Below are 15,207 nucleotides of genomic sequence, written 5' to 3'. Positions count from 1 at the left end.
TGTTTACGGAAAGATTATTGGTAAATTCCACTGACCCAATGGGGATCCCCACACTTTCAGTCCCATCCATGTTAACTGCCTTTGTTGAGACCATTGTGTTCAATTTATTTTAGTCAGTTAATGGTTGATGGTTGCTTTCAGTTAAATTCAGTCAAAATAATATTTAAAATTGCACAATTGGAAACAGTATTCTTATGCAGGGCTTACAGATTAATGGCACATTTTCTGACCTAGTAAGAACCTCAGGGCTCCTCAGGAAATAAATCCTTGCTGGTGGATTTAATTCAGTGGGATTGGGTTTAATAATGTCTCAATTTTCCTCAAATACTGTACTATTTTTCTAGGAAACCTAACTAGAACCATTTGGAAATTAAATCCCCTACAATAATGGTTTCCCCACATTTCTGGACAGACATCCAAAGGACACATCGTATAAAATAAAACACAATAATATAGGCTTTTCAAAATTATGGCTGATTTACATATATGTATGTTTTATTTTCTATTACATATTATTTTTATCATTTCACATTTTTTTCATCTGCTGTTTTTCTGTCCCCGTGTGAGGAGGAGGAGGAGGAGGAGGAGGAGGAGGGAGGACCCGCTGACGATGCTGCGTGCGCAGCTTCAGTCTGGAGTCGCTTCGACTGAACCGCAATGAAGAGATAAATAGCGACCTTACCTATTTATTTCCAACTATTCCGGCTCTCATTCATTGTTAGCTGAGAGAGCTGGTCGTTGAGGAAGCTGCTGCTGCTCGTCTGCTTGAAAGGTGAGTAAACGTCGCTGTTTGTAGCCCGAAGTGGCATTTTTTATGGCAGAATCACATTAAAGCAGCGGAGAGGCTGAGCCGAGGCTCTTCTCATTTTTTATTCTTTTTTTGGCGTCGCTGAAACATTAATTCGTCTTAACGTTATCACGTGGATTATCTGGGAATTATTCCGGCACTGCCATGGAGTCTCTTCTAAAAGGAATTAAAGCCCCTTCCTTTCCTATTTCACAGGCGATGTGCGCAGCTAGCTCGGAATAACGCGTAGTGTCTGAGCTGGCTTGCTTTATTAAATGTGCGCCAGCTGAGCGTGAAGGGGAAATAACAGGTTATTATTTAACGCCAGGACGTCTATCTGCGCCCTGCTGCTGTCAGCGGAGCCTCATGTGCCCTCACAGCTTCGTATTATTGCGTGAGATGTGCGGAGATGTGCGCAAACACGGCGCACAGTCCTCTTGAAAGCCTTTCATGGCGAATCGTCGGCTGGCTGCGGGGACCAGACACATCAGGGACCCACCGGCCTCAGAATGAGCAGATCTGTCACGGTGAGGCTGGATGCCTGTGTGAGAGCAAGGGAACCGGAGTGAAGGAAGGAAAATATCCTCACATGAACCCGGCAGTGGCACACAGACAGACAGACAGACAGACTGTGTTGCAACAGCTCTGGCGTTCATAGCCTTAAGTTGGTGTCCTGTCATATGTGCGCTGACCAGACTGGAGAGAAACGGTTCGTTGAACAGCCTAGGATTTCTGATTTCTAATAGAATTTCTTTTTTCTAAATTCCAGCTTGTATTAATCAACCCTAACCCCTAACTATAAACTTTCACCATCAGCGTGTCTTGTGCAATCATTTAATTACTAATGAGTGCAATACTGCCTTCTTTATGATGCACATCCTGGTCGACTGGTGTGTTTTCCTTCAAGGATACGATTATTGGTAGTCAAGGAGACCGATAACAGATATTTGGAACCACAAAATCTGAATGTCAAAATTTAGAATAACATCAACTCCTCAACAAAACCTTTAAACATGTTTAATTAAAAGATAACCTTCCAATATTTACCCTTCAGTGCTGATTGGCTGTTTGTTTTGATGTGCAACCAATCAGACGGTCCTGTGGGCGGGACATTATATGACACCACAGAGGGACTACAGACAAAGATGACATCAGAGCCACAGTAGAGCATCTTTATTGTCATTTGTATTATCAGGAAACTATTATCAATGTCAGTAATCGAAAAACGTGCTGATTATTGGATCTGATAGTCATACAGGCCGATAATCAGTCAATTCCTTGCTTGCATAAAGGGGAAAATATCTTACTGTTCTCACACTTGTGCAACCACTTAATTGCTAATTTGTACAATAATACCAACCCTGTCTCTCCACAAAATTACGTTCCTATCCAACTAAACTGCTTTCTCAATTATGTTTTTAGGGGAACTTTGAAACAAATGGGATTTGTGAGCGACCAAGTTCAACTTAGGAGAGGATGGAGATGACTTTACTTTAACCCAGAGGACCAGATTTCATGTCCCATCATGGATTAAAGGCCATCAGTCTTGTTTCTTGTTTATTTGAGTTTTGTTTTCTGTTGTTTACTTTCACTTTTCATTCACTGTCTGGTAAAGTTGAGACGCCAAAATTACGTGGTTGGATTTAGGAAAATATCACATCTTGTTGGACATATTTACGTGGCATAGTTAGGAAATATGTCATAGTTTATGCTAAAATATGGCCCTTGTCTATATGTTTGAAGCATCTCCTTCATTTTCTGAGTTGCCAGGGTGATAAGTCCCATCTCATTGAATATTTGATTGGTTGGCTAACAAGGACCAACTATGAAGCAGTAAAATAATTGGCAAAGATGGCAAAAATGTTGATTCGATATGTATTTATGATGCATTACAATCAAACAGAATCCATTACAAGATTCCTCAAAATATAAGAAAAGGAAGTTTAGGCGTTTAGGATCATAATTTTGTAGAGGCAGAGTCGATAATGCTTCATGTTGTGGTGCAGGTCCTTGGTGTAAATGTATTTTAACGTGGTTAAATTTGCTACCACTTCACCTGATTTCTAAAAGGCAAACTGGGTAAAATGGTGACTAGCTCTTGCTCAGTGGTTATAATGAATGAATGATAACTCCAAGTATATTTATGAGACCCTTTCTAGTGAAAATCAAGTTGTGGTTTTCAGAATGAGACTTCTGTTGTTTTATATGTAACAAATCTAAGGAATCAATCCTGTCAAGTTGTTCTATGGGGCTTTCTGTGTCATCATTATTCTTCAGAATTGATTTTCCGATCAAACGTGTGGATGAGTTATCCCTGTTTTGGAGCACAGAGTAGTTCTAGCGTTTGGACGGAGTCTTAGGTGAGCTGGTGTGCTTGAGCAGCAGATAGAGGGCAGAGACTTCATATATATCATAGATCTGCATGTTTTAGATGATCAACAGTGTGGAGGCATAGCTAAGAGATTCATTTCATAAAAATAAACTTTTAATAAGTATTGGTATGTGGCGTTTTAGGTGTTTAACAAATGACCTGAGAGAGACTGTAAATATTCGAAGGGTTAAATTTTAATTTTCTGTAATGGATTTGCTGGATAAAACAGAGACAAGATGTCGCACAACAGTCCTCGTGATGACTATTTCAGTTGTTTTAATGAGTATGGAATTGCTATCATGACATCTGTTTTTAGGGGATCAGCTGGAAGACAACCAGCTGAATAAAAGATAATCTGCACTGATGTGAAAGCGCTGTGCATCATGATGAGGCTCCCGGTGCTTCTCTAATGAGATGTAATTGGCTATTGGAGCGGAGGGGTGTCAAGGGCGATGACCTTTAGATCATCAGCCGTGCTCCATCCATCCCCCGTGTTTTTGTTTCCTCTGGTCTGAATCAAACCCAGAACAAAGAGGAGCTACACAGGAAAAGAGTGAGAGTAGTCCTATGTAATGTATTTGGACTGCAGTGCAGCTTAATGCAATTGCAGTTAAGGCGTTGTTGTTTTCTCTCTGCCATTGACTTACTATGGCGTACATTCCATCAATGAGGCAAGGGGGGGGGGAAAGAGGAAATGTGGAAATCATTACAGTAACGGGGACAGGGGAGGGTTCTCATTTGGCTCTCTGTGGGTCTGTTCTAGCCTATTTACTCAATTAGCTGTTTCTGGCTAGTGAACATGGACCTCGTACAGATGACGTGTGAGATTTACGAACTGCATGAGAAGTGCTGCTGGTTTTATCAGTGTACATCCATTCAAACACATGATTGTGAGTTTGTTTGTGTTGCATGTTTCCTCCATTAGCTCATATTTCATGAAAATTGCATTATGGCAGAGCTATTTTTAATATCCCCAACTCGATTATCATGTGGAAATGAGGAACACCAACTCTGTTAGTGAGCTGGATTTAGAAAGATTAACAAATTTAACCTGAAGCTATTTATGGAAATAAAGTGAGGTTCAATTTTCTTGCTATTCTCAGACCATCCATCATTGATTGTGTGCAGCTTTACGCTGGTGTGTCCAGTGTATTATGAGGTGTTAGATGTAGCCGGAGGAGCTGCTAGCATTTCATCTTTTCCATTTGATCACAAGGACATGGACTCTGTACGCTGAATTTAAAGCAGAATTTAAAGAGGAACAACTGAAGACATGGATTTAGCTGTGCAAAAAAGGGGAATAAGCGCCTGTCTTGTTTGAGGAAGTTGTCCTATTTCCACAGTTACAAAACCATTAGGATTTTATTTGGTCTGGCTTTTTCAAAATCAGTTTCTTCTGCGTTTTTTTTTTATCTTTTAAAGAACAGATGCTCACTAAATCAAATCGTTCAACACTGTAGTAGTCTGATTGGTGAGTCACAGTTTAACACAGTTACACTGGCTGACTGCCTCTATTTTAACCAACAACTTGCACCTTTTGCACAAAGTGTTGTAGCTCAAAACTGCTCAGAGAATATAAAATTATCTTTGTCCCAGCTGCAGATGACATAGAAGCATGTTTCTTTTTTTTCAGGGATGATATGAAACGTGAGAAATCTGCACTATGTTGTCTATTATCTTTGTTATTTGTCGAATGTGTCATCTTTTATGTGACATTTATCTTTGACCTTCCCTATCTGTGATAACACAGAGACAAAGCAAAGTCACTGCGTCAGATAATCTAACAGGAAATAAACCAGAGACTGTCTCTGTGTACTTTGGTTCACTCTGGCTGAGCTTCCTCCTCCTGCTCATCTGCAGAGTTTGACGTTGCTCTCACATGATTCAGCTGAAGACGAGGTGGAGCAGTGACCTGTGAACTGCTGAGCCGACTGTGGGGGGAGCCGACCGACAACATGTCACCTACCCGAGTGGCAATTACTGCTGAGGTCACCTGATCTGAAGGGCTCAGAGTAATGCCTGCTAATTCAGTTTTTATTTCCACACACATAAGCTCATGCGTAAAAAGCAATTTTACCCCAAGGTTAAAAAAGGCAGAATAAGTGAGTTCATTATCTGGGTTATTTCCTCACTTTGTGAACAGTCGGGTTGAATCAGTGGACAGTTCAGGGCGTCTCAAACCAAGAAAGACTTCTTTCATATTGGTCAGGGAGGCATTATCGTATCACGGACCGCATGACCGTGTTATCAAGCAGGAAATGTCTTGCCTCAAACTTCCTGGAATGCAAGTGGGACTCCAGCATCCAAACTATAGAAAAATAGAATTTCCTAGTCTTTAATTAGAATATTAGGCCTGTCAAAAAAGAAAAGCGAGGCACTGAGGATGTTTGGAGAAAAAAATCTGTTAGTTTTGCTGATGCGTTTGTACAGTATATATGTGTCCAGACAATATGTATAGACTGGAATCCAACTATATGTCAGTTGGCCAATATTTTTGTTCAATATTGGCCTGCAACAGATATGTTGTTACTGGTCTATACCAAAGGGCTGTGACAGTGACACTATAAAACTTGTAAAACTGGTTATTAAAACAAAATACAATAACGTAAAATATTAAAACAGGCAAAAAGAGGTTACCAACTTGAAACAACAATTTCTAAAATAAAAACGTGACATCTTAGGATTGTCATTATGTTGTTCGATTTGCCTCAATATGAAAACTTGAAAACATAATGCACACAAAAGATACACGGGGTAATTTATAAATTGCATCAAGACATAGTTTCTGCAGCAGAGGAGCTCTGACTCCTTAGTTTGTAATATTTTTAGCACATGTAGCAGAGTGAGCATGGAGCAGACGGTGGTGCCAAGCTTTGTGAGTCAAACGCTGTCGTCACTGTAAGCAGGTAGCTAGTTCATGAAATACACTGCTGGAGAGAGATTTAGGTCTATCACACACATACAGTAGGCCACAACCTGACTGATATATCAATTTACCGATATTTTTTTTTGGCCTGTCACAGATGTATTGTTATGCTGTCTGATATACGTCAATATCAAAACTTCATTTACGGAACATATACAGAAAAGGCTCCTTGGAATAGTTTTCATAATATTATGGGCCAATATTTGCCTGTCGCAGATATATTATGTTGTCTAATATACACAGGTATTAAACTTACTTTCACAGAACATCATACAGGAAAAAACGCATGGGGTACTTTGATAATTGTGTCATAACATAGTTTGTGCAGCAGAGGAGACTCCTAAGTTGATAATACTCAGCGGTGTCTGCACCACATGTAGCAGAGTCAGCATCACACCTGAGCAGATGGCGAGGTCAAGCTTTGTTAGCCCAGCTTTGTCTTCATGCTTAGCTGCTAAATGATTTGTGAAATAGCTTGCTATAACACACAAATACAGTAGACTACAACCTGACCCAAATATCAATTTACCGATATTTTTTTGGGACATATTGGATTGTCATAGATATATTGTCATGTTGGCCAATATACACTGCTATGAAAACTTTCTTTTACAGAATTTCATTCAGATAAAGTTAATTTCTTATTAGACTTTCTGCACTGTTTGCAGCACATGTAGTAGAGTAGGCATCACAGCTGAGGAGATGGAGTTTGTCTTCATGGTAAGCTGCTGACTAGTTTGCGAAATACATCACTGAGAAGAAATAGAACTCTAACACAGAGATAAACATCGCCCGATATGTTGAAACTAGAATTTCTGGCTCATTAAAATCAGTATGCGCTCCAAAAATCTAGCACTGGTTGGACTCTTATGTAGACTGCCATGACCTGTCAGCTCATCATCCACAGAATTTACACCTTATTTATTTTAAAACTCCAGTCTCTTCTGGTGTATGTTGGGTAATAAGCACAGGGGCTTCAAACTAGAAAGCTTTTATTGGGTTCTTAGAGAGTATCTTTAGGCATGTTTTCCTATTCACAAGGTGCACACCACACTTTCCAGACCTTTCCCATGCACGAACCGGCGACAAGATTATCAGCCAAGCGCCTGGCTGTAGAGTCCTCCATGTAATCCATCAGAGCCCCATTACAATGTCTCATCTATGCTACAGAACAATCTAAAACCAGCCTGGGGGGATAGAGGGCTCCTCCTCGCTGCTGACTGAGGCAACCCAACACCACATGAAAGCTGCTCAGAGGAGAAAAAAAAATGTCACGCTTTTGGTAGAAAATTGGAACTGCATGCGTGCATTTAATTGAGTTTTTCACTTTAAAGATACAGCAGACTTTGTTTTCAGGGTATTTAAAGTTTCTCCCTTTTCCGAGACCTGAACTGTATCCTCGTCGCTCCCATCAGTACTGTATGAATAATTGACCTCGCTGACATTGGGCGCATTGTTTCTCCAGGCACCCGAGGGACATTTTATCACCAGGCGTGGATGGGGGGTTGACAGCCAGTGCAGCAGAGAAGTGTGTTGTGTGGAAGTGTCATGTAGTGAAGAGCAACACACAGCAGCAGGTTTACAAAAGCAAAAACAGCAACGGCAATGCTGTCTCAGTTGATGGATAAATAGTTGATCAAAACTGGGCCACGTCTTCCTGTCTGACCTTTTCTATGTAGATTTTCTAGCTGGGGGGTCCAAGTCTCGCTAATAAAAAGCTTCACTCCCTCTAATTTGCACACGGCTTATTACCCCAGGCTTAACCTCTGCGACCGAACCAGAGGAGATGAGTGGAGGAGGGGAGGGATGGATAGATGGGCATTTAAATAAAGGAAACTCTCTACAGTATGTCTGTAATCAGGAAACACAAGCAGCAGAATAGAGAGGAATGTGAATCACTCTACGAGAAAGACTGCAACTCACTGATAAGTCTGTTAAATTTCCTTGATTAATCGATGAATAACAACTCTTCATGTCACCTACCTTTGTCAAATAGCTCAAAATCCCTCTGAGATGTGTTCTAAGTAGGCTGACTATCAACCTGAAAATATATCTGAACTGATATTTAGTATTTTATAAGTATTAAATGGTAATATTTTCTCCATAAAAAATGTGCTATCCTGGCTCTAATGTTGCCACCTCTCTTCATCTGATTGGTTACTTGTCACCAATCACAGCTCAGTGCTGTGTTCGAGTTTTTCTACATTTTAGCATTAAGATTTTCATTCTTTAATGTGGATCAGTTTCAAATTTCTTCTTGATTGCTAGTAGTCAATATCAATAAATGTATAGATTTTTAGTGTCATTGTGTATGTACAGCAAAACTGAAAAATTTAGTCCTGATCTGTGCAAAACGGGAGTAAAAACAGCTTATCAGTATCTGTATTGGTCCTGAAAAAAAGAACAATGGTTGACCTCAAGATTAAAGACTCCATGCACTCTATCTCTCTCATTAAAAAATAATATGTAGTAATATGTAATTTCCAACTCACATATAGAATTTTCCTTCGGGGATTAATAAAGTTATTGTATTGAATACGTGTATCTCTGGACCATGGCTGATCCTCGTATTAAAGAGTTGTAATAGAATATTTGCCCCTTTTTGCTTCAAAAACTCACTTTATCCCCATTTCCATTTTTTTAAATTCGTATCCTGCTTGATGATGACACGACCCTTCTACTGACATCATCAGAACATATTAAAACAGTTTCCATACAAATTTGCATTCCTAATCTCAGTGTTTGTTTACACCGAGGCAATTTAATGAGTTGTTCTATTATTATCTTTGTGTTGGGTCATTCTCTGTTTACATTTTCATTTTTAATCCCAGTTACAACTGAGGATAACTGAGCTCTGGGTCATACAATAGATATCCAGTCATATTCACAGTTTTAATTTCCTGTGCTGGTTTGGTTACTTGTGATGATATTTGATATGAATTATTAATGGAGTGTAAAATTCTGCTCCAGTGAGCAGCTAAAGCATTTCAATTTTTATAGCAGCGGGAGTGATTTTCCATCAATGAGCAGCTACTGCCGCTGAGGAAATGTTGTGAGCCTGGTGCTGTTTCTTTGGGCTTTATTTAAAGGGATAATCCACCAGTTTTACTTGTCATCTTGTGTGGCTCTGGAGGAGCTTTGTCTGAGAACATGTCATCAAAGTTAGAACACATTTATACCAGAACGTACCAGCTGGAGGTGTGGAGTTTCAAAGACATGGGTATTTGCCAGGCAGACTGGTTTCATTATGGGGCGTGTAGGAACCAGTGATTTGAACTTATATCCACACAAGATACTGTAACTCACAATATCTCTGCTGCCTCAGTTCTTCTATAATCTCTTTTTAATGACTTGCCTTCTTTTATGGTTGTGCAGTATGCTGTAATTTAACTCTAAGTCTTACTTCAACAGAATATTTTTCTGTAATTATTGTGTGGAAAATCTATTTATAATGCTGAATGTAAAAAAAAAACATACAGAATTTTCCCAGCAGCAGTCCCTACTGAGCTCTGTAGGACACAACACACAGCGAGTGCCCTTCAAATGTGATCATATAAAGGACAAATTCTGGAGAATTCTATGAAACTCTGTGCAGTTTTGAGTGCAGATGTCAGATTCTTTGCATTCTAGCAGTTTTTTTGAAAGTGCTGCTCATGAGACAACATTCTCTTTCTTGTGTTTCAGGGCTACAAAGAAGAATAATGGATGAGACCTGTCACTAACACTTGATGAGGATTTTTATTGACTCTTCAGGCTGAATCATGGAGGGTAACGATGATGTGACCGTGACACAGCCGCAGACTGATGTGTGCAGCACTGAGGTGGGAGGAGGAGATGTCACCAGCAAAGTGGAAGATGGAGCAAATCCACTCGTTGCTGCCGATTCCTGCGACGGCGCCACGACCGGACTGAGCAAAAGAGCTAACCTGACAGAGACTCCTGCACCGTCAGTGTTGAGTCCCACCGCTGAATCTCCAGGAGGCGTAGCGCTTAAAGTAGCTACGACCGTGCTCCACCCGGTGTGTCTGGGGGAGAGTCCGCTGATGCTGCCCATCCACCTCCAAATGGCCGGAGCTGCCGGGCCTCAGCTCGGCCAAATGGGGGCAGCACCGTACTTGATAACGAGCCAAAGCCCAGTGTCACTCCCTCTGGTTTTAGACCAGCAGGTCCTCCAGCATATGAGCCCCTCCGTTCTTCCTCAGAGCACTAACTGCACACAGTTGCCGCTCCAGAACAATGTCTTGTGTCAGAACCCTTTGACGTTTGGTTTACCTCCAGCTGCTGACCAGAAGGCGGCAGGACAGACGCAGGAAGCTAACCTGCTCTCTCTTCTCCAGAACCCAGCTTTTGCAGCCATCTTGCAGGACCTTTTCCCCTCCCAGGCAGGTTCTTCTACCTGTCAGTCACCAGGTTCTGCCTTTTTCCCCCTTCCTCCCCTCACGCCTCCCTACAGCTCCCCTCTGGCCCCTCTGGTTCCTCCTGCCACCCTTCTAGTGCCCTACCCGGTCATCATCCCCCTGCCAGTGCCTCTACCGGTTCCACTTCCCATCCCCATCCCTGTCCCTCAGACTGAGGACACCAAGGGAAACATGCCAAAACCAGTTTGCACTGTGAGTAAAAGCACTCAGACGTCGCCAAAAGATACTACCTCTCCCTCGCTGTCTTCAAGGAAATGCATGCCGCCATTCCGGCCACAAAATGTGTCCTTGTCCTCGATTCCTCCAGAGGAAGGACAGGCTCTGGACCTTTCTGTCAGGGCTTGTCCAGTTGAACCAAAACAGGAATATCCCAGTCCGCAGCAGGACAGCGTGCTCGACCTATCAGTGCCTGGTGTGAGGAAAAAGTGTGTTCAGTCCGACAGAGAAGCAGCTTTACCGTCCAGTCAAGATCCAGGCGGCACTGCTCTGTCTCTGGGTGTTGAATGCACTCAGAGTTTAGATTCCAAACTCCTGGGCAGCCTGGCTTCACTGGAGTTCAGCCGGCAGCACAAGTGGCTGGTTGACAGTAGTGCTGCCGGGTCGAGCTCTCTGGGTCAAGAGGCGTCTCTGAGCGGAGCTGGAAACCTGGAGATAGTCAGCGCCTCGCAGACGGCCAAGGTCATTGTCTCGGTGAAAGACGCGATCCCGGCCATCTTCTGCGGGAAGATTAAAGGCCTGTCAGGAGTCTCCACCAAGAACTTCTCCATCAAACGGGACGGCAGCCAGGGGGCGTCTCTGCAGCAGCTCTACGGAGTGCCGTCGGCGTCGCACGGGGAACAGCACGACCCCAACGACCCGCTGAAGAAGGTCTCTAAAAGCAGAGCAATCAAACTGAAGAAAGTCAGCTCACAGGAGATCCACTTCCTTCCCATTAAGAAGCAGAGACTTGCGGCGCTGCTGCCCAGGAAGTGAGAGCGCTGACTGGAGGGGGATTAATCGCTGAACCGCTCTCTGCTAATCCTTCCAGAACGAATAACATAAAACACATGTGGGGATGTTCTGTAATCAAAGTCCAGTCCAAGCTCCAGAAGTAAGACTCTTGAATGTGTGACAGTGTGACCCAGTAGTTACAGAAACGCTTTCCGTTAGATTTTTCTAAATTGCTGTGTGTATTTGGGGTTTTATTTGTAATGCACTAGCCTACAGTGTTATGGAAGACCAGAAACGTTACTGTGTTTGGCAGCTCACTGGGCTCTCTGTGTGTCTTTGGAGATAAATCAGAGATGCTAAAGAACATGTTTGACTTGCAAAGACACATGGGTTCCATTCTTCCATTTTGGTTCATGGTTTGTTTCCATGTGTAATTTTTATATAAGTGCACTGACGAGCTGAAAAAAGAAAAGGACAAAAAAAGAAAGAGGCAGGACGCGACTGTTTAAATACATCCCATCATTGGAAACTCACGCAGGGCTTTGCTGGAGCAACTCGCTCTTCTTTGATTGGTTGGGGTTTAGCATGACAGGCTAATAATGACTTGGAAAGGCCGGAGCCACATTTCCATTAAATGAATGTTGGCAAAAAAAACCATCAGTTGCAACAAAATGCAATCTTATTTTGTTTAACAGCAGGGGGAAAAAAGGGACTTCTTAATTGTTTTCACATTTAAAGACATCTTTCCTGTAGGCCAATCTGAATATAAAGAAAGTGTTGCTACAGAAGAGTTATTTTTGCTGCTGGCTGAGTTAGCTGAAGCTTGCAGCAACATTATAAAACACTGTAACTCCCTGCTGTTTTTATGGAAAGACTTAAGTGACTCTAGTCAGAAGCTTAGATATTGATCTCAATTTTAATCGGCTGAGATGAAATTGAAGAAGAAAACATTTTAATGGCTTCAGTGAGACAAAATACTGTTTGTGTATTTGTGTGTGTGATTAGTCTGTTATTAGAATCAGTATTGATCAGGCTCTGACCCCCCTTTTTGATCAGATATGTCTGTGTAAAACATTCGTTCCAAGTGGTTTGGTGTCATTTTTCCCGTTTTGCAGAGCATGGTATTTTTCTGTCCTTTGCTTGTGACCAGAGTTGTGAATGTGGAGCATATTGTTGAGTGTGTACGTGTGTGTGTGTGTGTGTGTGTGTGTGTGTGTGTGTGTGTGTGTGTGTGTGTGTGTGTGTGTGTGTGTGTGTGTGTGTGTGTGTGTGTGTGTGTGTGTTTATTTATCCTATTGAGTGCACTTTGTCATAGTTTAGTTTTGAGAAGTTACAGGGTGTCTGAATCTATTCTGGTGAAACTGCATTGCCCCACTTTAAGCAGTTATGTAAATCTGTGAATTACAGGCCAAGAACTAATAACAGCCATATGCAGACTGTCTTGATGAACTGAGATGGAAAATGTGTAGAAGCTTTTTTTTTGTACCACTTCTTTATTTATGTCTGTGTATTTTAGCTGAACATCTTCCTCTTAACTTGTGCCTGCAGTCCTTTCAGCAGAGAGCTCTTTGGCTTAGTAGTTGGAACTGATCACTTTAGTTGTACAGGATCTCACCCTAATTTATTATTTGTACAACTCTTATTTATACAGTGTGTTTGTATACTGATTGATCAGTTGGGAGACAAAAGCTCAGCTTCCTTTGCAACGGTCAGTCTGCTGAAGCACTTTTTTGCTTTCAGCAGCAGTTTTGATCAGTTGAAATGTGCTGGCAGTTAAATGTTTGCTTACTGTACAGTATGTGTGCTTTTTATATGGAAGTGAACTAAAAATCTCTGAGGTCTAAATCTGCTTGTCTGGCTTTTATTGATCTTTTTTTTCCCCTAAACTTTGACTTTCTTTTAGGGCTGAACAATGCATTGATTTTCAATCGCAATGTGAAACAAAGCAATTAGCAAATCGCTAAGGCTGCAGTTTGGGATATACATTATGCACTACGTCTGACACGAGGTTTAAACTGTTTTGTCACCAGTTTTACAGATTCAGGATGTCCTCTTTAAGTTACAGTCATCATTTGATGGGATTTCCTCTGGTAGTGCTTCATCTAATGTTTTCATTGTATTGCACAGAGAATATTGAACTGAAGCTTGACTTTAGAAAACAACTTCATTGCAAATCAGTTGCAGTACGTGTCAAAATAGGCAAATGAATGATTTCCCAAATGTAGTTCAAAGGCTACACTTGAACAAATGGTCTGGCTTTAAGAGGCTAATATGTATGAATATTACTGTGATTGCATCGATCACTCACAACATTAAAACCACCTGATTAATATTGTGTAGGCCCCCTTATGGCATCAAAACAGCCCTGACTTGTTGATGAATTAACACAGGGCCTCTGCAGGTGTCCTGTTGTGTCTGATACCCAGACTCCAAAAATACACTATATCGCCAAAAGTATTCACTCACCTGCCTTGACTCGCATATGAACGTAAGTGACATCCCATTCCTAATCCATAGGGTTCAATATGATGTCGGTCCACCCTTTGCAGCTAGAACAGCCTCAACTCTTCTGGGAAGGCTGTCCACAAGGTTTAGGAGTGTGTTTATGGGAATTTTTGACCATTCTTCCAGAAGCTATTTGTGAGGTCACACACTGATGTTGGATGAGAAGGCCTGGCTCTCAGTCTCTGCTCTAATTCATCCCAAAGGTGTTCGGTTTGAGGTCAGGACTCTGTGCAGGCCAGTCAAGTTCATCCACACCAGACTGTCATCCATGTCTTTATGGACCTTGCTTTATGCACTGGTGCACAGTCATGTTGGAAGAGGAAGGGGCCAGCTCCAAACTGTTCCCACAAAGTTGGGAGCATGGAAATGTCCAAAATGTCTTGGTATGCTGAAGCATTCAGAGTTCCTTTCACTGGAACTAAGGGGCCAAGCCCAGCTCCTGAAAAACAACCCCACACCATAATCCCCCTCCAACAAACTTTACACTTGGCACAGTGCAGCCCGACAAGTATAGTTCTCCTGGCAACCGCCAAACCCAGACTGGTCCATCAGATTGCCAGATGGAGAAGCACGATTGGCCACTCCAGAGAAGGCGTCTCCACTGCTCTAGAGTCCAGTGGCAGCGTGCTTTACATCACTGCATCCAAAGCTTTGCATTGCGCTTGGTGATGTATGGCTTGGATCAGCTGCTCGGCCATGGAAACCCATTCCATGAAGCTCTCTGCTGAAGCTCTGTTCTTGAGCTAATCTGAAGGCCACATGAAGTTTGCAGGTCTGTAGCAATTGACTCTACAGAAAGTTGGCGACCTCTTGGCACTATGCGCCTCAGCATCCGCTGACCCCACTCCGTCAGTTTAGGTGGCCGACCACTTGGTGGCCGAGTTGCTGTCGTTCCCACACACTTCCACTTTCTTATAATACACCTGACAGTTGACTGTGGAATATTTAGGAGCTAGGAAATATCATGACTGGATTTGTTGCACAGGTGGCATCCTATCACAGTTCCACGCTGGAATTCACTGAGCTCCTGAGAGCGAGCCATTCTTTCACAAATGTTTGTCAAAGCAGTCTGCATGCCTAGGTGCTTGATTTGATACACCTGTGGCCATGGAAGTGATTGGAACACCTGATTCTGATTATTTGGACGGGTGAGCAAATACTTTTAGCAATATAGTGTAAGTGCCCAAGCTGGAGTTCCTTCCATGGCCACTTCAGGCTGTCTCTAAAAACAAGTCAATTCCCACAGACCCCCATGATAAAATGTTCAGTT

The 15,207-nt window shown here is 42.2% G+C and overlaps 1 protein-coding gene across 2 annotated transcripts; it reads left to right on the top strand.

The window, feature by feature from the left end:
• The first annotated feature begins 605 nt into the window (after positions 1–605).
• Positions 606–13,277, top strand: zmp:0000001174 (retinoic acid-induced protein 2). 2 transcript variants are annotated; one of them, XM_022200287.2, is made up of 2 exons: positions 606–772; positions 9,769–13,277. In XM_022200287.2, the coding sequence occupies exon 2, from the start codon at positions 9,846–9,848 to the stop codon at positions 11,472–11,474; it is 1,629 nt and encodes a 542-aa protein (XP_022055979.1). In that variant the 5' UTR covers positions 606–772; positions 9,769–9,845; the 3' UTR covers positions 11,475–13,277. The 2 variants fall into 2 exon arrangements, with proteins under 2 accessions (XP_022055979.1, XP_051803109.1); XM_051947149.1 differs by lacking the exon at positions 606–772 and adding an exon at positions 4,931–5,170.
• Positions 13,278–15,207: the final 1,930 nt, after the last annotated feature.

This window comes from Acanthochromis polyacanthus, chromosome 4 (genome assembly GCF_021347895.1).
Source record: "Acanthochromis polyacanthus isolate Apoly-LR-REF ecotype Palm Island chromosome 4, KAUST_Apoly_ChrSc, whole genome shotgun sequence".
Classification (NCBI taxonomy): Eukaryota; Metazoa; Chordata; class Actinopteri; family Pomacentridae; genus Acanthochromis; species Acanthochromis polyacanthus.
The sequence above is the reverse complement of the archived record's forward strand: the minus strand, read 5'-3'. Positions and strand labels throughout refer to the sequence as shown.

What these genes read in the sequence shown, in the direction of transcription:
- zmp:0000001174 (XM_022200287.2), top strand. Translation starts at nt 9,846, where the DNA reads ATGGAGGGTAACGATGATGTGACCGTGACACAGCCGCAGACTGATGTG.